Genomic DNA, 24,510 nt, shown 5'->3' on the forward strand with positions numbered 1-24,510 from the left:
GTTTCAGTTCCCAATCTTCTGTAGCGACCGTGAATATGTGATGAGTAGACGAATTTATGAATGTGAGGGTGTCTTCTATTGCATCACTAAGGTAAACACGCCTTGTGGTTAATGGGTAAACGACATGTATTGTCACCTGACCTAACAACACAAACCCTTTAAAGTGCAATTCTGTGTTTTTGGTATTGTCAAAAAGGATGTGTGCAAATGCAGGCTGTATCTCATGAGGACATCCCTGTAAAGAAAAAGCCTCGAAGAGTTGCCGTTTTCTCTTGTGATTGGTGCATCCAAGCAGGTAACATTGTTAAGCCAATCAGATGAGGCTAGGTGCTGGTTGTGCATGTGATACTTGCAGCATTCTCACCCTTTGGATGATTCTCTTTCCAGTTGAGTCATCACAAACAGGTCAAATCACAGCATGTGAGGTGACCTTTCTGCTTTCAGAAGATTTGTTCATACAAAGGGACCTCGCAAAACTCGGAGTGAGAAAATTGATATGGCCTTTGGTGAAGAGAATGGAACCGGGGCTTCGGAAGTACCAAGCATATCGAAAAACGTCGAGTACTCTGTCCTTGAGTGCTTCATTGGCACAGGTCTGCACAAGGGTTCCACCATCCTTATTTGAGGAGTCTAATACTACAGAGGTGCTAGGTAAAATACAAGGAGAGGAGCTTGTAAAGGGGGGGCATGCAAATGCTTGCAAGTGGGTTGCAATTGGTGGTGTGCTTGTTTTAGCTTGTGGGATCGGTGGGGGACCTGTGGGGAGAGTGTTGGTGCTTGGTGTTGTGAAGGGTTTTGGCGGATTCCGAAGACGACAATGACAGAGCGGATGTATTTGGAATCTCAACATCAGAACATTCCTGATCTGATTTGCTAATGCCAAAACTCATCATTGCCATTGCATTGCTCTCTCGTTCAGATCATCCTTAAAGATTAATCATTATTATCTTTTGCACCGGGAGTGTGCAGAGTAACTCTTGTACTATATGAAGCCTCTTCTTATGTATGATTACCATTTGTAAGGTTTTACCTCTTTAACACAATGGGATGTATCATGACCTCAACCTCAAAGTGCTATAAATCTCTCTGCGTCACTTAATCCCAAGCTCCAGAGTCCCAAATGTGATGGGACTCTTACTAATCTGCTAATTGTGAAGCTTACATCAAGCTTCCGACTAAAATGACTTTTCATTGTACTTGATGCCTAAACCGGTAAATCTACACTTATGTTGCCTAAATGCGATTTTGTATTTTAGTCGTGCTGCCTAAGTTGACAAATGCAAGCACTACCAAATAGCATCCACTATTTAAAGCAAAAAAGATCACATAGCTTAATTGTTGCTTTGTAAAAGCCTTGATCATTGAGCAATAAAAGTAAGCCTCAAGAAAGAACATTAACCATATATTGGTGAATAGGAATTTGCAGGTAAGGTTGGGGCTTGGGCAGCTTTGTTGATCCATCGGCAATTGTTTGTGGGTAGAAGTACGGTCAATATGTCTCAAGTTGAATGGAGCTCTTGATTGCCACTGTAGGACGGGTGAGCTGGTTTACCAATGCCCCTCATTGTTGTCTTTATAGAAAATTGTTGCTTTGATTGTTTGGATTTTTGCCCTAATTTTGTACGGACTGCCTTTGATTCGGCTATTGTGGGCTTCTTTTGTGACAAGATCATTAGATCATTGAAGCATGTACATCGATGTAGATACTTTGAATAAGAAGCTCATTAAGTAGTCTACTGCTTTCAAATCTCCAGCACTGAGGCAAGCAGGTTGGAAAGACTTTCTCAAGAATCCAAGATTAAAATTTGACAAAAGTCTCCATATGCATTGTGAGGGTTTATGCATTATGTGTGAATGTGAGGCATACAATGCAGGCAAGTTGCCAACAACCAACCAAGCGACACATTTGTTTTCAATGGCCAATGACTCGCAATGAATCCCGCTCATTGTGCGCATGTCTGGGGATGTGGGTGTCGGGGTTTGCGCACTATGTATGCATGTGTGTACAACAAATGAGACATACAAAGCGGCAAACATCAAACCAAGCAACACATTTGATTTCAACAGCCACCGACTTGCAGTGAATTGGGCCTTTCAGTGAATTGGGTTGATTGTGTGTGTGTGAGTGTGTGTACGCGCACGCGTGCGAGAGAGAGAGAGAGAGAGAGAGAGAGAGAGAGAGAGCGAGAGAGAACTCCTCCACTTGCTGTGTGACACCAATTGCTCGCTCTAGCTCCTACCTGTCTATAGCACAGCCCTCTATCTTCTCCCTGTGGTTCATCACCATGCCCATCGCTCCTCTTCCCTGTCTCTAATTGCACATGACTTATTTTCACAATACAAAGCTATTAAACAAACCTATGTAGTAAAGCTTCTGAAAACACTCTTGATGGGGATGGTTTGCTTCCTGAGGCCGAGAGACTTTACACAGCAGATATGAACTCAAACGACACAAAAAAGACGATTCGATGGTTTGCAGGAGATGTATACAAAGTCTTCAACAACTTCTAGTCTTGGGAGACAGCTTCAACTTATCCCAATTTCAAACGGATTATTGATAGAGCCCAACATTTTAGAGAGCCACGGAGAAGCTTTCCCTGCACCTGTCTGTCAATTGCAAGGAGCTCTAGTACACCATATGACATGAGCATTGTGCTAGCAGCGAAGCATGGCCTTCTCATGTGTTTCCCAAAGGATTTTGGTTTGCCCTCAGTGTCACAGCTGAAAGCCATGTTCATGCAGTTTAAACCATTGCAATTCTCAGGGGTGAAAGTGTTTTAAGGAGTCTACTTCTACTGAGGTTGTTTTCAAAGATGATCAAGATGCAAAAGTTGCTTTGAAGCATGCAAAGAGAAATGCCATGTTTGGACCTACAACTATATCCTTTACTTTTCAACAATTTTTGCTGTCAAAGGAGGAAATTTCCTGCATTTTCAAGCGGCAGTTCTTCAAGATCAGCTCATGCAGGAGGCGGCAACTTGATGCATCATGAGTAGAAGAGATGCACCGAGCTCGCAAGTTCATTGAAACAAAGGGAATATGAGCATTTAAGGGCTGCATTCGCCATCCTAGATGGCGAGGTGAGTAGGGAATTTGTTAGGGGTAGCCTACCAGGATTGTCTATACTACCTGAACAAATTCAAGATTCAATCCAATTGAAGACTTGGTACAGGAAAAGATACAAACGCTACTACAACGTCTTAATCTTATTGCTAAGCATGCTACTTCAGGGACCAAAAAATCTATCTCTGTGTAGGGTCTCTCATCTTTTAATGCCATGGAAGCTCATAGAATCAGTACATAGATCATGCCAAAAAAGAGCTCTGCAAAAGATTACCTTTATAGACAATAGCTCAGATTGTGCCCTTTTTGGTACAAAAATCTTGTTTATGCAATAAAGTTAGGGTTTACATACAACCAGCTTCAGAAAAGTCAAGTTTGTAGGCAAGAGCCCAACTTTTCTTTTCTGTGACATTCGCTTGTTCTTCTTCCGGCAAAAGAAAGTGCTTCACTGTTTTCACTTCAGCTTGTCCTTTTCCTAAAGACTTTTGATAAAGATGGTCTAGGTGACATGAGGTTTGAACCCAAGACCTTGCATAGAATTCAGCTCATTAAAAAAATGACAAGAAAGGGCAGACAAGAGAAATTCAATTGCGTAGCTCAGTTGGTGAGACCTTTGCGATGTAACCCCAAGGTTGAGGGTTCGAGGCTCATGGTTGCGTTCTCTTGGGTGTATTCTCCTCCCCTATTGGGGGGGTGGTTTCCACGGTTGCCCCTTGAAGGTGTAATGTACAACAATGTACAGTTGTAAATACATGATATGTGTATAGTTTCTCCCTAACCTTCCCCGCACTGATGGTGAAAAAAAAACAAATACAATTGCATTAGTATGATTTTCTGGATTCTATGATTCACTTGTGTCGATGTCTCACATATAATATCAATTGAAGAAATAGAGCGCAGTTGGCATTTGCGCCCTTTCTAACATGCCTGCTACAAGCAAAGACACACCCATAAACCCATAACACCTAGAAAGTTGAGAGGTGAATGTTGGACTTGGGAAGTCTTCAAATGGGCTACTTGTGAAAAACATGTACCCATAAACCCATAACACCTAGAACTAACATCACATAATGATAGAGCTTTATCTTAGCCACAACCAACATGGTGAAATTTTCACTTGTTAACTTCTCTCCACTTTTAGGTGGTTACTTCAGGAGCAGAACATAAATAAAGAGTATTTAAAGTGATTTTCTAGAAGTGATGGGTTAAAGGGCCTTCGAGTTCTAGGGCCATTTGTCCTTTGAAGGGTTGGCTTGAATGGAGATTTGGATTGCCACTTTAGGACAACTGACTTGTTTTTCCATCACACTTTATATGGTTGTATGTTTATAAAGATTCTCTTGGCTGTGTGCTCTGGTCAATTGGCTTTTTGTCTTGATTTTGAACTGCCTACCTGTATCTTTTATGCCAAGATCATTAGGTCATCCATGTGTTCATGTCAATGTAGGTGTCTTGAACACGAGGCTTATAATGAACTATACATGTTTCAAAACTTCATCGCACGAGGCAAACATGCTGGAAATATTTTATGAAAAATCCAATAAATTTTTTGATCAAAGTCTTTGTGCATGTGTGTGTGTTTATGTTGTTACCATATACATGTGGTAGTGATGTGTGTGAACACACTAGGATCGCTGGGGCATTTTTTCCCTCTTTAGGATGTTTTTTCCCCCGAGCACACAGCTTGGAGAAGACGAAGGAAGCTCAAGGCACACAATAGAGAGTGTGTTACTTAGTATGCAATGGAGCGTTTCTCTGCAACCCTAATTCCAACAATTGGTATCAAAGCAGGTTGCGTCCTCCCGGGCTTAGTCTCCAGCTGCTCCAGCACACGCCTACTCACTTTCTCCGATTTCAGTGAGCTTTGGCAAGCGTTCGCAGGTCCACAAAAATTTTGGGTAAGCTTGTAGAGCTCAGTCTGCTCAGATTTTTGATTCGGGCTCATTTCGGCCTCCGTTTCCACTATAGGCAGTACTGCATATATTTCGTCATTTTGTACAGAATTTCTGTCAGTGCCGTTTTCTGCATAACAGGTGCCTCATAGTCTTCTACGGTTTGTGCTATATAGCACGTGTTGTTGCCGCTCCGTTTCTCCTATTTTTGGACAATTTTCACATCAGGTGCAACATTTACCATGGCTGACAACAACATAGATGTGTTCAAGATGTTTGTTGCTGAGGACAGGTTTGGATGGGGACAACTACCCTTGTGTCAAAGGGCGTCTGGAACATTGTGCAGGGCATTGATGTGCGTCCTGGTTCTGAGGATGTAGGCGATGTTGAGGATGTTGCAGGTCTTGCTGCAAGGATTGTTGCTATTAGAGTTGTTTTGCCTACGACAGAACAAGCTCGTTGGGATGTAAAGGATGCGCAGGCTCATGCATTGATTGCGTTGTCTGTGAAGCGCACCATTGTTCCTCACATTCGTTCAACAAAATCTGCAAAACAGGCTTCGGATATTCTAGCAGGTCTTTATGCAAGCCGCAATGAGGCTAAAATTGCTTTGCTGCGTGAAGAGCTAGAGTCGAAGATTATGCATGAGGAAGATGATATGGACACTTTCCTTGCTGGTGTCAAGGATATCAATGAGCAACTTATTTCTGCAGGTGAAGTCATTTCAGACAGTTCCCTTGTGTAGACTGTTCTTGATGCCTTACCAGATTCCTACCAGACTTTTGCTAGTACTTCGAGGCTGATGACCCAAGAAAATCCTGAAGTTGTCAAGTTTGATGCATTATGCACATTGCTGTTGCAAGAGTCACTTTCCAAAAAAAACAGGACTAGACAACGTGCAGTTGAACATGCTTTTATTGCTTCTCAAAGAAAGGGTGGTAACAGCAATGCAGCCACTTCTTATGGTTCTGCACAGAGTGGCAAAACTTCTGTTCCTAATGCTTCTGCTGGCAGCACTTCGTCTGGCAATTCTGGTGATAAGGGCAAAAAGAAGATGCATTGCCATTACTGTAAAGCTAATGATCACTTGATCAAGTCGTGTTCTAAGTTGAAGGCCAAAGAGGCTAAGAAGAAAGAGGGTGGTTCCACTGCAAATGCTGGTTTCACTACAAATGCAGCCATTGTTGAGTCTTTTGTGAAAGGAGACTGTGTTGCTGATGTTGATGCAGAATGGGCTTTTAGCGTAGAGTGCACTTACAATCCTGCTGTCCATGATGCATGCTTGTCAGTTGCTGCAGATTCACATGTGTGGTATTTCGACAGTGGTGCTATAAAGCACATTACCTCACATCGTGAAATACATTTCCCGAGTCTATCCCTCATGGGAATTCAGTCACTTGTGCCAACAATGCCTCTTATCCGGTCCAGGGAGTTGGAAAGATTGTGCTTACTGTTGTAAATGGCAGTTCCTTCACACTGGTTGATGCACTTTATGTACCTAGGATCAAGAAGAATCTCTTCTCTGTATCCGCACTTGCTAAACTTGGACTTGTAGTCAAATTTGTGGATGACAAATGTATAGTTCATGATCTCAGTTTTGGTGATGAAATTGTTGCATCTGGCCGTCTGTGCCGTGGCTTGTATAAGCTCACTTTGTATGACAAGTGTGGACGAGATTTTGCAAATGCTGTTGTAGATTCAAGGGCTATTTCAGATGCAAAACTTTGGCATGCATGTTTTGGTCATCTGAATTTTGCTAGTTTGCTGCGTTTGCAGAAATCTGATATGGTTGCTTCTTGCCGCCTCCACCTGTTAAACATGTTTGTGAAGGTTGTATTTTGGGTAAGATGCAGCGTTCTAAGTTTCCAAAGGATGGTTCAGTTCGGGCACATGCAGGTTGCAGCTTGTGCATAGTGATGTTTGTGGGCCGATGCAAACTCCGTCCTTGGGCAATTACCTTTACTTCGTGACTTTCATTGATGATTACTCCAGGCATGCATGGGTACTTCCGCTTAAAGCGAAGTCCAAAGTTTTTATGCGCTTTAAACAATTTCTAGCTATGGCTGAAAATGTCTCGAAATGTACTATGGACACCCTCCGTTCTGATCGAGGGGGGGAGTATATGTCTCATGAATTTAATGCATTTCTGGCTAGTCGTGGGATAAAACACCAATGTACAGTGTCTTATACACCTCAGCAAAATGGTGTTGCTGAGAGGAAAAACAGGTCACTGACGGAAATGGCACGATGTATGGTTAAAAGTCAAGCTTTGCCGCATTCTTTTTGGCTTGAGGCCATCATGTGTGCCACTTATGTACTTAACACGTGTCCTATGAAAGCTTTGCAATCTATTACTCCATATGAAGCATGGCATGATAGAAAGCCTTCTATTGAGCACATGCGTGTTTTTGGCTGTTTGACATATGCTTTGGTGCCACAAACACAGCGTAGAAAATTGGATGATAAGGCTGTCAAATGTATTTTTGTTGGTTATAGTGTTGAAAGCAAAGGTTACATGTTATATCATCTGCAAACAAAGCGTATTCTGGTTTCACGGGATGTAGTATTTGTGGAAGATTCTGTTCAGCCCTTGTTGTCATGTACTAGAGACAATACTATAAGCTCACAGGACATTTATGACACTTTGTTGCCTCTTTTCAGTGGTGGAAATACGAATGTAATTTTCAATGAGGCAAATGTACAGCCTATGGGGGTTTCTGAAAATGTTACAGATCAACCTATTACTGATGCAGATGTACATGATGTACTTGATGAGGAAAGGGCTGAAAATGAGCAGGCTAGAGGTATGCCAAAATGGCTGGTGCACACTTTGCGTGACAGTAAATTGGATGCACCTTTGTCTAGTCGTACTCTTTTAGGCTCTCGCCATTCATCTTATGCATCAGATTGTTATGCTTTGGCTGTGTCTAGCTTACATGATGTTGAGGAGCCTCTGTCTTTTCATGAAGCACAAAATTCAGAAAATTGGATGGCTGCCATGCAATCAGAATATGATGCACTTATAGAAAATGACACATGGACTTTATGTGATTTACCTCCTGGCAAAAAGACCATTGATACGAAGTGGGTTTACAAGTTGAAACGCAAGCCGGATGGTGAGATCGATCGCCATAAGGCTCGACTTGTTGCAAAGGGTTATGCACAGCAAAAAGGCATAGATTATGAAGAGACTTTTGCTCCCACTTGTCGTATGACTACTGTGCGTTTTGTAAATGCATTGGCAGCTCATTTTGGTTGGGATGTACATCAATCAGACATTGTTACTGCTTTGTTGAATGGTGACATATTTAAGGAAGTTAATGTAACATAGCCTCGCGGTTTTGTCATAAAAGGACAAGAGGACAAAGTGTGCAGATGTAAGAAGGCTTTGTATGGGTTGAAGCAATCTCCTCGTGCTTGGTATGAGAAAGCTGACACTCATTTGGTTAAACGAGGGTTTCGTAACAGTCCAATAGAAAGCACATTGTATATAAAGTGTGAGGGTGATGTACTTCTCATTGTGGTTCTTTATGTCGATAATTTGCTGATCACTGGACCAAATGAGAGACATATTGCTGAATTTAAGGCTGATTTGAATGCTACTTTCAAGATGAAAGATTTGGGGCTGTTGCATCATTACTTGGGTATACAGTTTAAGCAGTGTGATGGTGGTATTGCCTTGTGTCAGAAAAGTTACATAGAGACATTGCTATGTAAGTTTGGACTTGAGGATTGCAAATCTATTGCCACTCCCATGGAAACAAGTTTGAAGTTGAGTCTACATGATGCTGGCGATCCTGCTGATGTCACTCTTTACCAAACTGCTGTTGGCTGCCTTATTTATGTATGCAACACGAGGCCAGATATTCAGTTTGCAGTCTCACAGGTCAGCAGATTTATGCATAGCCCAGGGTCTAAGCATTGGCAGATTGTGAAGAGGATTTTCCGCTACCTTAGTGGCACTTTACATCCTGGCTTGTTTTATCCCAAGGGGGGATCATTGCTGCCAGACTTACATGCTTTTTCGGACTCAGATTGGACTGAATGTTTTGACACGCGAGTGTCTACAAGTGGTTTTTGTTTCATGCTTGGCAGTTCATGTATATCATGGTTGAGCAAGAAGCAACCTACTTTCAAAACTTCGAGTTGTGAGGCTGAGCAAGAAGCAAGACGCAACCTACTTTCATGTATATCATGGTTGAGCAAGAAGCAACCTACTTTCAAAACTTCGAGTTGTGAGGCTGAGTACAGGGCAGTCTTCACAGCTACGGTTGAGTGTGTATGGCTCATATGCCTTATGGCTGATTTGGGTGTTGGACAGGACACTGCCAACACTATCTACACTGACAGTCAGAGCGCATTGGCAGTTGCGAGGAATCCAGTTTTTCATGCTCGCACAAAGCAACTTAATTGTCTCATAGGTCTAGCACAATATCTAACCGTTTTTGCTTTGTTTTTGCTTGAAGCTATAGATTTGACCTACAATGTTATGATTAATTCTAGTCTTAGAAAAGGCTACCACGAACCTTATCACGAGTTTCTAAACCTGTCACACTTCCAATTCCTAAGGTTTGAAACCAAGTCAAATATTTTCCCTCAAGAGTCATCCCAATACCCTTGTATTGGGTGTAAAAATTATATACCCTTTTAGCTTGCAACACTTGGTTGAAACTAGTTAAATGGTCGTATGGATGTCTATTTTCATTGATTTGAATTTACTCACGTCTACTTCTGCTCATCTATGAACGAAAGATGTCGGTGGAATTGGTTCCGAGTCTTGGAACAAAGAACTATTCTAGCATGACTCTCTTGGCTCTTTGTTAATTTGATTGCCGCCAATTTTACTAGGGTTAGAGGTATTAAGACTCCCATCAATCCAATAATTTTAAGGATGAAATCCTCCCTCTCATATGATCTCATGTTATGCTGAGTAAACCCTCTTTTATTGTTCATACTCCCAAAGGAGATGGATGAGGTTCTAATTTCTCCTTATTAGGTATCCAACAATGTCTAACAAAATGACCTTTGAAAGTTGTTTTCTCTATTTTGGCTTCCTTCATAATTTTGAACCCATCGTTGTACTTCCCCATGTTGTTGTGTCAAGGCAATGGAATTACTTCATTTTGTTTGAAGAAATAATATTTTGTTTTCTTGGAGTGTCTCTCGTTTGGCCTTCGAAATTCACAAGATTTATGTTGTTTCCCACAATGATAAACTCCTAGGATCTCTTCATTAGTCTTCAAGGTTATTGAATGCGAAAGACATGTTCCTCTAGACCCATAGGAGGTGGTTTTCCAACAAAATTCTTTCATTGGCTCTAACGGTACTACTGTATATCCCCAAATATTTATATTTTTGAGATCATTCCCTTTAAAGAACTTTGTGTTGCTAGGGTCCATGTAATAATTCCTTTGTTTGTTATAGTTGTGGTTCAAAATCTATTTCATCGTTATCTACCCTCACCACATACTCGTTGATGGAGCAAAAGACACAGTGCACACACTCACACACCCTTGCACCTTAAACCAACACAAGGAATTCTCTCGCTTTCCTCACCTCATACAAAAACCCTCAATAGCTCAATAAAAATCCTCCCCCAAATCTCAATTCAAGCTCCAAACATCTCGACCTACACGCTCTTACCTACCCACAGACACTACGTAGTGAGTCGAGTTGATCAAGGCTTGGAATCACAGTCGATGGCTAATAAAAGATACAAAAAACCCATCAAAAACTCAAAAACACTAGCCACAAAAGGCCTTTCTCAAACCATTGCAAAATCTTCACCAAAATCCACTCTATTTGGTGTAGCTTCAACCTTAATGGCACCAATACAGGGCCACTTAGTCTTATAGAAAGTCGCACCTCTTCCCTTAATTCCTCACATGAACACATCCATGGAAAGCTCAAAACTTCCATAGACTCTCAAGTGCAAAATTGAAGAGAAAAAAATCCCATTCACTCCTCCATGCACTAAAAAACAAAACGCGAACAAGACGGGACTGCATAGGATCACCCACCTATTGCAACCCTTTCTTCCTCCTCTACAGAGAGGGGTGAAAGTGATGATATTCTATCCCACACACACTCCTTCAACATGTATACTCATTGAAACGTGAGTGATGTGGGAAAAAGCAGCCATTTCACACCTTTTTGATCCATTTTTGGCCAATTTTGACTATCGATGGGCATTTTTTGTGGTTAAAATGCCAAACGGACTATGAATTCCACCAAAATCTGTAGGTTTGATCCTTGATACTCAAAATCATGGCGATTTATCAAAATTATATTTTTGAACACTTCTAAATCGGTCCCCGTATCACGGCATATTCGGGGCTTCAAGTAGATAGTTACCGCACTTGTCAAACTTATGGGGTGGCAATGAGAGTACCCACACTTCCCACTTGCATTATTTACATTATAGAAATATTAAAAGCACACCCTAGAGCCAACTAAAGCCACTTGGAACCACATCTAAGGCTTTAAATCGCACGATCACCTCATTGACACACAAACCTGACTATTTACTATGTGTACATGTTGTATCATATTCAACACTCAAAATCACGTTGTGAAGCTTCCAAATGTATGTATTTACATTTATTCATACACATGTCCATGCATATACACACTACTCAGTACATGCCAAAAGTTGTCTATCATCGTTGCCCACCCTCTAGGTCGAGCATTTCTATCATCGTTGCCCACCCTCTAGGTCGAACATTTATGCTCAACCAAGAGACTATTTGCATCTGGAACCACATCCCTTGCAAACTATTTCTTCATTCTATTACCATTTATTCTATAACACAAAGATTTATCAGATGGTTTTGCTAACTCATATGTGCCATTCTAGAAAACATGCTTCACTATGTATGGCCCCAACCATTTGTCCCTCAACTTCTTTTGAGAAGTGAAATTCAAGCGAGAATCACATTTCATTAAAAGATTTCCCTCTTTAATCTCTTTCTTTGGTAGCCTCCATTTTTTCCACTCTGGTCTTTGCCCGTTGAAGATAATAAGCACTGGAATTTTCTCTATTCATTTGCAACAACTCTAGAGCAAGAATTCTTTCTTGTAGCTTGTCTTATGCTCACCTTGCATTCTACACAACAATGCATCCACGTTGCACTTGTACTTAATTCAATGAAAAATTGATATCGTGTGATCTTGACGAGCTGTTTTGTGTGCGTAATTACGGCATAATTTTGAACGCATTTGTGTCCTCCTTGATCGAGTTTTGAGCGTTTTGCTACTTTCAGGGGCCAGGTTGATGATTTTGTCATAAATCGAGTTCTTGATAAAAACTGTTATTTTTGGTTTGTTTATGCGTGTCGAAAATGTTCTATTGTGATTGTTGATGATTTTTAGAGATTTCCAAAAAATTTTGGATTTTTTTGGCAATTGTTGGGTTTTTTGGATGACTTTTTTGTGTTCTTGGGTGATTTTCAGCCTAATTTTGGCATTTTTGAACGTTCAAAAAAAAATTAAAAAAAGAAAAACTTTGAGCTTTAGTGTGGACCAGCTGGATTTTTCAAATTTTGACGTCTGGTTCGATACGGTGTCAACGTTCGTGGCAAACTCGACGATGATTTTTGATTTTTTGCTGGCTCGCGTTGCCGCGCCGAAAAGTGTTGACTCTTTCTCTCGCTCCCTTGTTACTTCCTCCCGTGTACCAGCTGCATCACACCACGTTAGCAGTGACAAGTATCTCTCTCTCTCTCTCTCTCTCTCTCTCTCTCTCTCTCTCTCTCTCTCTTCTGTACGCGTGAACGTCGTCAACTATCACACACACACATGAGTAAACGCACCCCTACACACACAATTCATTAAGCTACAAGAAGACAAAAAAAAGATAAAAGGGGACCTCTCTTTCTCTCTTTCATCAATGGCTTCCTGCTCGAGCCTTGTCTTTTTCCTTTTTTTTTTGGTGTCATTGACTTTTTTATTGTATTCATTTCATTTTGTTTCTTTTCAATTTCATTTCATTTCGTTTTCATTCCCTTTAAATTTCATTTCATTTCAATTCAATTTCAATTTTTTTCTCACTTTCATTTCATTCATTTGTAGTCCAAAAAAAAACATAGAAAACCTTTAAGTATCACAAAAGCCAATTAAAAAATCCAAAATAAAAATAAAAATTAAATTTTTGTAAAAAAAATAACTCGTCAAAAATTTATTAAAAAAAGCAAAACCTTACAGAAAATTCATTAAAAAAAATTGACACATATAAATCACCAAAATTTTTAGAAAACTCATAAAAATCCATAAAAAATCAAAAAGTTCACAGATAAATCCTAAAATGTAAAAAATTCATAAAAACTTACCAAAAATTCATAAAAAATCATAAATTACTCAAAAAAATCACAATAAATCATAAAACCTTCAAAAAATTCCATAAAAATTACAAAACTCACAAAAAACTTAGAAACTTTCCAATTTTTAAAAAAGAAACCAAAACTCTTTCAAAAAAATCATAAAAATATCAAAAAAATAGAAAATTCAAAACTTCACAAAAAATTAATAAAAATAAAAAGAAAGTCGTCGAAAGAGCCAAAAAAGCAAAAAACACACCGCCGAGAGAATATCACACCGCAAACCGAGCAAACCACAAAAAAGCCAGAACAGCAAAAGAACAGTCGAAAAAAGCGAGAAAACGATCAACTCGAGGTAGTAGAGTGGCAAATAAATTTCAAAAGTTTGCATGCTAAAATTTGGCAAGTGCAAGTAATTGCACTGAAAATTAGCTTCCAGTTGGACGAACAGGGACAACTCACATGTGATTGTAGATTAGGCTAGTACGAGCAACAAAAATTCTGCTAATCGATACCAAAATCTGCTACAAGATAGTTTCTGTAGATTGAGCCAACATAGACTCAAATCGAGCCGAGAGTTCAAGTACAACAGAGCAAGCTAGTAGCAGTGGAAACACATGCACAACTGCAACATAGCAGATTTTATAACTATATGGCTACAATGGAGACAAAGTCTTATATGCAGATACAAAAGGCCATAGATACTTGGTGAGGAGCAAAAGCAGCACAGGAGCCAAGATCCTATTGATAAGAGTAAAGCCAAATTCGAGAACTCCCAGATGTTCACAGACTTCGGTGGACACCAGGTATTGCAAGCTCAAAGATGAAGTGAAGATAGAAGTGCAAAAAATTAACTCAAGTGTTTATCCAAAAATCTGCACAAGCCAGCAAAACATACAGTTGGTGCATATGTAATCAGGATCATTGTACATGGATTACAGTGGTCAGATCTATAGTCGAGAACCAGAAATGGAAGATCCAACACAGATCAACCAATAGGAGCCAGTCTAATTGGAGAACCAAGCCAAAGACGGTACAAAGGTCAAGATGGAGCATTCTACAACTTGATGCTTGGTGTTATCCTGACTACATATGCACCAACATACAATTGGTGCATATGTAATCAGGATCATTGTACATAGAATACAGTGGTCAAATCTATAGTCGAGAATCAGAAATGGAAGATCCAACACAGATCAACCAATAGGAGCCAGTCTAGTTGGAGAACCAAGCCAAAGACGGTACAAAGGTCAAGATGGAGCATTCTACAATTTGATGCTTAGTGTTATGAAAGAAGATGCCGACAACTTGGCAAGCACAGAAACAGAAGCTCCTCTGGTAGAGCTTGACATGACAGAACCAAATGAAATAGCACCAGTCATGGCGTATTGCTCAGATTGTGGATGAAAAGGTGGATATTTTTTTGAATATTGTCCAAGAAATCCAGACAACAAGGACACATCAACTGCCAAGCAAGGTACATAGAAAATTGGAAATGCAAATCTCGATGTAAGTGCATTTAACTCGTCACTTTTAATGCAGTCGGATGATTCTGCATTACCATTAGAAGCACCAATAAAAGCACTACAAGTTCAAAATCAGCACAAAGATGCACAAGCACTTGAAAAGATTAAAATTGATTCTTTGAACAACAAATTCCTACATGAATTTAGTCAAGGTGTCCAGATATAACCGAATGTTGAGAAGACTGTTAGGCTTTCTGCATCCACTGCCACAAGTGTGCAATCATTGATGAGTCTAAGGGACACATCAAACAGAATGTTGTTAGCATTGTATGGTACACATAATTCATATGCACACTATATAGACCAAAAAGGGAAACTGTACAAAAAGGATCAACCAGTGTTTGAACGGCCCACATATCAACTCATAGAAGTGCGTCCAGTGATAGATCAGAAAGGATGGTTCATTTCAGAGGAAAGTATTTATTATAGCTCATCCCCTCCAGAGCTGAAGGATATTACCCGAGAGTGAACCTAGACATCTGTTCAGAGCCAAACTCTCCTCCATCGGAAATCAAGCTTCGACATTGTAGCCAAACGAGTATATACTTTGACCAAAACAGTCGTAGATATAGAGGAGAGTTTAGCATCTATGATGCCTTGGGTCCTGAAACCACAGAAGCTCATATCATAGGAGACCCATGGGATAGACAATATCAGGATAAAGATAATGCTATCTACAGCTTGACTTGGAGAATAATTTGTCATGTTTCATGGAGATGCATAGGAAACTATGCAGAAGGTTTACATATGCCAAATGTCAACAGTGTTGCCCACAATGTACCTTCACAGTCCCAAAAGGTGAGACAAAACCATAGCCAAACAATTTTGAACACTTACAATGAAGTAAGCTATAGTGATCACCCTAGGAAGGGGGGAGCTGCAAATCCATCAAGCTTAGCTCATGTACTAGGAAATGCTACACCAGTTAGAAGCCCTAGAGCCTTTAACCAACAAACTCCTTCAAATCAGACACCATTGAAAGTTCATATGGTTGTTGGAAGTTTTCAAGTGACCCAGATCCCATTAGAATCTGCAAATAAATGCTTATATAAAGATCATCAGGGACAAAAGTTTTAGCCGATCTCCACAAGTCAGAGTCAAAAGCCGACAAATCCAATACTGTTCAAACAATAACATGTGACCAAGCTCACATATGTATATCTAGATGCTCATGGTAATGAATACTAGAAAGATCGTGACCTTGTACAAACCCCTATGGATGGTACGACTGAAGTCAAAGACTATTTGAAGATGATGCAAAGCCTCAAGCTGCTAGAACAGGTGACAAAAAAGTCAAAGTCAATGGGAGCAAAAGTCCAAAAAGCTACACAACGGTCACCACCAAAATCTCCTTCGAAGAGACAGATTCTGCCAGAAAGTACAATGGATCTTTTAAGATCAAGGGTTACCCAGATGCAGGAGGATAATGCTCAACAATTGCAAAAAAGTGTAGTATCACATTTATACAAGTCAACATCAATTGAAGCAGGTGATCAAAGCAAAGAAAATGCAGACAAAGATCAACCAAAGGACGCTACCACAACAAAAGCAGTCAATTCAGACACGAATCCTAAGATGATCAAGTGCAACATTGTTGGTGAAAACAAAGAAAAACTGTCAAGAGAAGTAAAGCTAGATTTTCAGTTAGACAAGAACCTCATGTCTTTTCGCACTTGGAAAAGATGTGGCCAACCACAACTGGAAGATGCTCCTGAATTTGTGAGCATATATGGAAACAAACGAGCAGAATGCTGGGGAATCATATCCACCACCATTGAAGTAAGTCCACAGATCATCATAGCTCAATTGCACGTGATCACAGCAAAAGATATGCTAGATGACATCATATGAGAATGCCAATGGCCCAGAAGATGTCAGAGATACATAATTCAAACATGACGGAGTCATCACAGACAACCAAGAATGAAGACCAAGACTGGTCACCCGTGGTTAGTCCTTGCACATCAGTGGTTAGACCAACACAAGGCCTACAAAAAAGATAAAATGCTAATACTCTCTTTTCCAAGAGGTAGCCAACAACAATTACAGGTACCGTTAATGCTAGATTTAGAGTTGCAGAAGTCACAAGAATAAAAAAAAAAATCTTGCGAACAAAGGTAAAGCTAAAGTGGACCTTCCATCGATTAGCACGAAAGATGTGACAGCATATGCCTCTACATCAAAGAACCCTCATGGATCAGCTTCTTCAAGCAAGTCTGGCTTTCAAAACTTCAAGTCAATTGCTAACCCAATTGAAATCTCTAAGGAGACACCCAGAAAAGCAAAGATATATTCGCCCAAGTACTCAAGAAATCAAAGAAAAGTTAATCAAGTGTTTGGTCCAAGCAGTTTAGTCAAAGTCAATGATCCAGTTTGGATTAAAGACAGGAAATCAACACAGAGAGACAAACACATGGGATGGATAGCATCACAATTGAGCTTAAAAGAACATGAGGACTATAGAGGTAACAGATAGCTATGGGTGCCAAAATCACAGGTTAGAGCATTTGAAGTAACATCAAGACCCTCCCAAGAAAGAAGGCCCACAAGGTATCAACCTCGACAATATCTTAGGATATCTAAGAAGCAGGTATACAACATAACAACATTGAAATATGCTAAAGTCAACCACAACTCTCAATAGGATACAGAACAAAGACGGATCTCAAAGAATATTCCTCTTAGACAAGGCATAATGAGGAGGCTATTGTTTATCTATGAAAAGTATGTACACGGGAAGTAGAATGATGAGGTTCTAAATTAGGGTATAATACTTGGATGACCAAAGGAAAAAACCCAGTGGAAAAGAAGCATCTTTGGGATAAGTGCATTATTGGAGTACTTATTAGCATGAGAAATATTAATAAAATACTCAAGGGACTATTTTCTGATAGATATGGAATTAAAACGGCAGCAAATATGAAAGGGTAGCATGATGGAACATTGGTTTGCCTGGTTGTAGTCCACTCAAGGTGCATAGGTGGAAGCAAAAAAAAGTATCTAATGTATATGTCCAATGGTGGACATTCTATTTATGCATATACAGAAATGCATGGGAAACAATATGCTGTGCAAGAAGTATTTTGAGAGGTTCTTCAGAAAGATGGTGTAGCTATAAAAGCATACGACATGGATTTGCAAGCTAGTACCCCTTTAAGAATGGTTTTCATTAACGAGGATATGTGCTCTTATCTTACTGTGCATTGTGCATGAGTGTTGGACTCTATGACACTCCACCAATTGTAAGTTAATAGACTTCGACTCTTACGCTCATCTCATCCAGTGCATGAGCAACATGACTTTAAATATGCTCAACTCTTCCAGCTTGAGCGTAAGCCTAATAACTACAACTCTTAGCACAGAGTTTAATATGACTCGAAGCTTTGAGACTAATGCTTTGCTTATTTTATGGCTCCATAGCCCGACTCTGACTATGCCAAAAAGTGTTTTTTGCACCCTGGCGACTTGACTTTTTACATTCTTGTGTTTACTACAAACATTTCTTTAGGTAAAAGTAAGCTTGAATCCTCAAAAAGAGGATTAGTGAAAGACCAAGTTGGCATTGAATGTTTCTTCTGCCATACCCGTTTCATCATCTTCGAATCTGTATTCACATTGGTTGGGCCGTCCTTCTTTGACTGTGAAGACTCCATTATTTGTTTGATTCTCCCAATTGGGCATGTTAGTAGGAGTCTTTGATGTTGTTGTAGGCCTCTGTTCACGTCTCTGTTCACTGTCAGCATTTGGCTTTTGAATAGGAGCATTGGAAGGCTTAGGAATTCAAATCTCTTGATGACCTTTGTATCTCCTTTGTTGACTTTTCCTTGCTCTAGGTCTTGTTGAGTTCTTGAGATCTTCATGCAAGTCTAGTGTAGTTGCAGCTGGCTTGTAGTTGACTGATAGCCAAATCTTTGTACGACAAAATGAAGACGATCAGCCCATAAACAACCAATCAAAACCTTCCACAGCCTCTACGAACACTTTTCAACATTGCCCGAGGACGAGCACTAAAATTGGAAGGGGGGAATGTTAACTGAGTCAACGTCAGTTAACAGGAGCTGCTAAAGACCAAAGACGTACGGATGCACATCAAAGATCAACATGAAGAAGCAGTAAAGATTGGATTTGCACATTTTTGACATTCTCCCAAAGTGGTCACGTATTGTAAATTCTCGATTTATTTCAAGCCATTGTAATATTTTAATGTGCTACGGGCTCAATGGGAGTTCCAAGTTGTAAAGAACAGGTCAGTTAGTGTGCCTAGGTAGCAGATTTAGTAAGTGGTGGAGCCCTAAAGGCCTTGGACGCCTGGACATTGTATATTTTCACCCTAGGTATATAAGACAGTGTGTAAAAGAAATTAGGGTTCTCAAACTCATTTATTGAGAGCACTCTTTGGTGAGAGCTCTTGAGGTGTGTGGCTATGGAGTCCTTGAGCTTCTCCTTGCTCATGAGACTTGATTAACACTAATCAATGCTTAATTCTCTTTCACTATGCCTCTCTCATGCTTCTTGTGATTTCTATTGATGCTTTGATTAGCTAGATCTTAACTAATTAGTGGTTAATCCCTCTCTACTCTTGTGTGATTGCCCTCTTTTTCTTGTGTGTGCAATTAGGTTTGATTGGAGTGTGGTGCTCGATAGATCTATGTGTGTGTGCTCGTGATTAGTGTGTTGCATGATAGGATGTCTTGTGTGAGTCTTGCAATCGTTAGTGTGTGTGATTGGGTTGATTGGAGGTGAAGAGAAGTGGATGTGGAGATTGCCCTTCATTGTGGCTTAGCTCCTCCATAGGCTGGGAAGCTCACCTCATAGAGTCAACCATTTGTGTTGCCGTGATTAGCTCACTAATCATGTGAGTGTTTCCATGCCCTAGCCGGGTAGCTCATCTCTCTGGATTGGTAATTTTGTTGTTCATTGGAGCTATGCAACGATGGAACCCCCGACATGATCCAATTATTTAGATTTCTTTCCTCCTATCATCCATTTAATAAATACTTTTCATATACCATAAATAAATACCATTACTATGAGGACAAGGGTAGGGCATGGGTCCTTAACAAGATTTGCCAGGCATGCTAAGTTAAGGGTCTCCTAAAGAGAGAGCAAGAGGCCTACGAGAGGAGATCGTTGGGTGGAGAAGAGCATGCAAAGTTCCCCTTGTTCTTTTAGTGGTATTAGAGCATTTTGAGTTTTTGTGGAAGACAGTCATGGAAGAACAATTTTACATGTATATGGATGAGGAAAGAAGTCGAGGATGTGGCGTGGAATCTATCTTGAGAGAAAAGAAGGACGCAATCGACCCACACAAAACAAATGTAGTGCTAAATTAGGTTGCCAAGGCATGTTGAGAAATGCACACTTCTACAATGTGGTCTTTTTTTGTTTCTACATGCAAACGTGAGTGCTTCTTCCTAGCGTGCTATCTATAGATGTTTCTCTCAATAGCTTCTCTTCAAATTTACATTGGGGGTGCCCATCGATTGTGTGTTGGCCAAAGCTCTTGTTAGGAGATTTTTCCCACACAAGCTTCAAGACTTAGGCTTCAAAAATATTCAGACAATATCACGTCTATACAGAACGAGATTAAGGTTAACTCCAAAATTTTGAGCCTTCTCTTTGTTTCTTAGTTTTTGTAAAAAAATTGGTGGCGAGTTTGGGATATTCATAGTCAAGATTCCACAATGTAAAAAGTTTACTACAATCGAAGAACAAAGGGAAAATGTTCACCCAAGGACAATAAAATTGGCTTTCTATCTTCCCTCCGGAGCTTGGTTCCCGGTTTGAACTATAGTGTTTCACTACATCCTTGTGTAAGTTCTTAAACTAGCAAAGCTCCATAGTTTTTGGCATATGACACCATAAAGAAAGGTGACATCAAAGTAAAGGTTTTTATTCTCTTTAGAAGACTTCCCTTTCAAAGCCAAGGGCTTTTGATTTTGAAGTAGTTGCACCATTGTCAGCTTTCGCAAATTGCTCAAGGACCATAATTTCAAAAAAAAAATCACCAATGTCAACAGAGCACCCTCTTTCCACTGATCGCCGGTTTGATTTTGAAAATCCTCCCCAACCAGGGCTGGAAGTGGATATGCTAGATGTGCGATCATATAATAACGATGTTTTATAGAATAATCATGGTTTAGTTGGCATGCACAATTTTAACTCAATTTTATAGAAAATTAAGAAATTTGAGAATAATTTGACTACCATAAGTACAAACTTAAGTAGGCTCATGAAATTGTTAACAATTTTATGGTGCACATAGCTAAGGAGCAGATGTAGATTCCAATTGTGGTAGCAATCAAGGAGCCAATGGAGGACCACCATTATTAGAATCTCTTCTTGTGAGCACAAAAATCAAACAACTTCATCATGGATGAATGGTTTGAAGCCCCTGATCTATAGAGGTGAAGATTGGGAATTGAACAAAGGTATTGTTAATACATTTTTGCATAGGTGGATAGACATTCACTATCTTTGTTCAATACAAATGAAATAGAGAAGAATTGGAAGGCATGGGACAATTGTTACATGCACCATTCTTCTGCATTCAACTCTATCTCTAAGTACCACAAAATTATCCTTAAGTTGGATGGGTTAGATAAGTTGCACAAAGTTCAAAGTTTTCTTGTGGTGTACATCCTAATATTAGGGCTTCAATTACTCATTTTCATCTTAAGACATTGGAAGACGCAATTGCAAAGCTATTGTATATGATGCAGATAAAGAATTACACCAAACACTACCCTTCCCAGTTATTGAACCTCCACGGAGGGTCACCAATTCTATAAATTCTCTATCTTTGTTGATTTTGCACAAGCTAATAGATCCATTATTTCTTAATTCACATACCAAAATATACTTCCCTATGCTTGGAGAAATCGAGCAAGATGATAAACGGAGCCCAGCTTATCAATTACAATGTCCATAGTCATGAGATATCTCTCAAGTTTGGATATTTTTTATCAGTTTAGTTTTAGGTTATCAACCACAGATACAATAGACATTATTTACTTGTAAAGTTCGGTTAGCTAATCCTTTATCATATGTATCTCTTTGGAACAATATACGATCAATATTTTATAGCTAAGAGTGTTTAATGGATGTGTTTCCAAATTTTTTTTCTCATCAATATTTATCATTGAGAATATTATGATGTATTTATGAATATGAGCAAGCCCAAATCGTGTTACTGATTTTGAGTCTCCTTATTAGCATTAACACTATGAGTGTGTAAATTGATGTTAGCTTTGGTCACATCAAGGGTCACCTTTGGCTACTGAATCTAGAAACAATGTGCATTCGAAGAGCCCATAGTCTCTCTCTTTTTTGGCCAAACTCACAAAATGTGAGTGGAAAATAGATTAATGGAAAAAACATATACAAGGCTAGCCATGCTCCCACCGAGCCATGACTTCATAAGACAGTAACATCCCATACTAGCTCAAAAAAGCAAACCATCATCAATACCCCAAGATCGGGCCAGAACAGGGGAGGCCAACCCCAAACAAAAGGATACCTAGAAACATCAGAAGCATGGAGCACTGCTATACTAGCCAAGAGGGTGGCACCCTCGTCACCATCACCAGAAGAGCCTCACGGTGCCACCATATTGTCACCTCTGCCACAAGCAGACGATATGCCCAAAGAGTATCTTCGAATATTGCCAATATCAATCCCTAGAGAACCAAAGCAGGACCTCAAAATGGAGGAGAAGTGAGAGATAAACCACAAATAATCAACCCAACAATACCATCAAAAGGGGGGATGCCCAAGGCTTCTGCGAAGCTCAGCATTGTCACCGCCGGTCCGCACCTCCTTCACCCCCCCCCCCCCCCCCCCCCCCCCACACACACACACACACACACACACACACACATAGACCTGTAAACACTCCACTCCATTAGGATGTAGTTTGACAATTAAATGAGTGTATTGAACTTTTCACCTTGAAAAATGTGTTGAAGATAATTACTAAAATTGATAATGTGCCCACAAAATTTTTCAAACAGGACTCTATTGTGCAGGTGCGGTAATTCAGAAGCTAGTTGTCGTTCATGGGTATTAGAGATCTGTAAAACTTTGTTTGTGACATTACAAAGAGCCATTGATGACTGCTAAAGCTATGTACATCCCTCAGGTCCTATGGTATTGGGCTCCTAGATTCCTCTTGCAAAACCTATGTGGGTGCCCAAGCAGCTAAAAGATGAGAAGTGTGTGCTAGTGCTTGACTTGAATGGCCTCTTGGTGAAGAATGTTGAGCTACGGCATGGTGATCAAGTCCTTGCTTATAGCAACACATGATACAATACAAGGTCATGGGGTGTACTTTACGATGGATGTGTACTATTGGAAGGATGCTGCACGTAGTTTGTTAAATTGGTGCTTGCAATTTTTTCATGTGTTTATCTGGAGCACCTGTATGCTACAAAAGGTCAACGCAATACTTGATACTATATTAAAGGAGAAAAATCCCCACGTAGCGGGAGTACTTTTATAAGAAAGTTGTGACAAATATCTTTGGATGATATAAGAGATAAATCTATTTTCTACAAATCATTGTCAAAATTTTCAAAGATATATTCTGATTTTGGGAACAATTGTACCCTCATTATTGATGATAGTCTGTATAAGGTTTTCCAGAAACTTGAAGACAGATGGATGATGACTCCTAAGTTCAAGCACTAGACTACCGAAGAGACAAAGGAATTTTTAGACCATCAGCTCCATGATTGGCTATTTTTGTAGCTACAATTTGAGGATCGGGTGAGCTACTTTGCTGCCTATGCATTTGAAGCCTACCCAAATGCATTCTTTGATAATGACTTATTGCACGTACAATCAGATGTGAGATAGGCCTTTGAAGCAAATGGAGAGTGGAGAATCCCTTCTAACAAGCACATCTAGCTTGGACTCGACTATGGGAAGCCAAGTAAATACAATTAAAGATGATGGAGCATGGACATACCTTTCGGGCTCTCACCCAATGTGCAACTACACATGATGATCTACATTAAGGAAAGTCTCTTTCTCTCAATGCATGCAATGCAATGCAAGTATGTATGTAAGACCATTACAAGCATGGCTATTTGTAATACCAACCACACAAGCCGACCTAAACTATACCTATCCGTACTTTAGAAGATATCTAGCAAAACACACTTGACCTTAATAATTTTATTGATTCTATGCTTTTTGAATGATATTGGAACACCAACGATGATATTGGCAAAGAGGAGTAGTAGTAGGAAGAGGGAGAGAGAGAGGGAGAGAGAGAGAGAGAGAGAGAGAGAGAGAGAGAGAGCACCTTATGAAAAAATTTTAAAATCTCCTCTTTGATCCTTTCCATCTCTTCAATGCGTTGTTTTGGGCATGCATATTGTAGTGGTGTGTGGTACTTAGACTCTCAAACTTGTAGTGAGCATAATGTGCATGTCCATGTGCACACACCCGCCCGCGGGGGGGGGGGGGGGGGGGGGAGAGAGAGAGAGAGAGAGAGAGAGAGAGAGAGAGAGAACACCTTATGAAAAATTGATAGAATGATAATCTCCTCTTTAATGTGTGGTCTTGAGCATGAATATTGTGCCTTATGAAAAATTTCTTCAATTTTCAGATATACACATAAATCAAGAGAATAATAATCATGCATCATGGGGGTAAGGAACAAAAGAGAACTTTAGAGTGTTTGAAACACACATGAGGGTAGAAGGGGAT

At 39.9% G+C, this 24,510-nt stretch overlaps 1 protein-coding gene across 1 annotated transcript in view; it reads left to right on the top strand.

Annotated features, from left to right (window-relative positions):
• Positions 1-1,238, top strand: part of LOC147438957 (uncharacterized) — a 46,097-nt gene extending 44,859 nt beyond the window's left edge. Inside the window, exons 4-6 of the mRNA XM_086484912.1 lie at positions 8-91; positions 214-295; positions 388-1,238. Of these exons, the coding sequence (XP_086341038.1) occupies positions 8-91; positions 214-295; positions 388-821 (600 nt within the window). The 3' untranslated portion in view covers positions 822-1,238. The remainder of the gene's footprint in view (positions 1-7; positions 92-213; positions 296-387) is intronic.
• The last annotated feature ends 23,272 nt before the right edge of the window (positions 1,239-24,510 follow it).

The sequence above is a fragment of the Adiantum capillus-veneris genome, chromosome 16, assembly GCF_014529385.1.
Source record: "Adiantum capillus-veneris isolate H3 chromosome 16, ASM1452938v2, whole genome shotgun sequence".
Taxonomy (NCBI): domain Eukaryota; kingdom Viridiplantae; phylum Streptophyta; class Polypodiopsida; order Polypodiales; family Pteridaceae; genus Adiantum; species Adiantum capillus-veneris.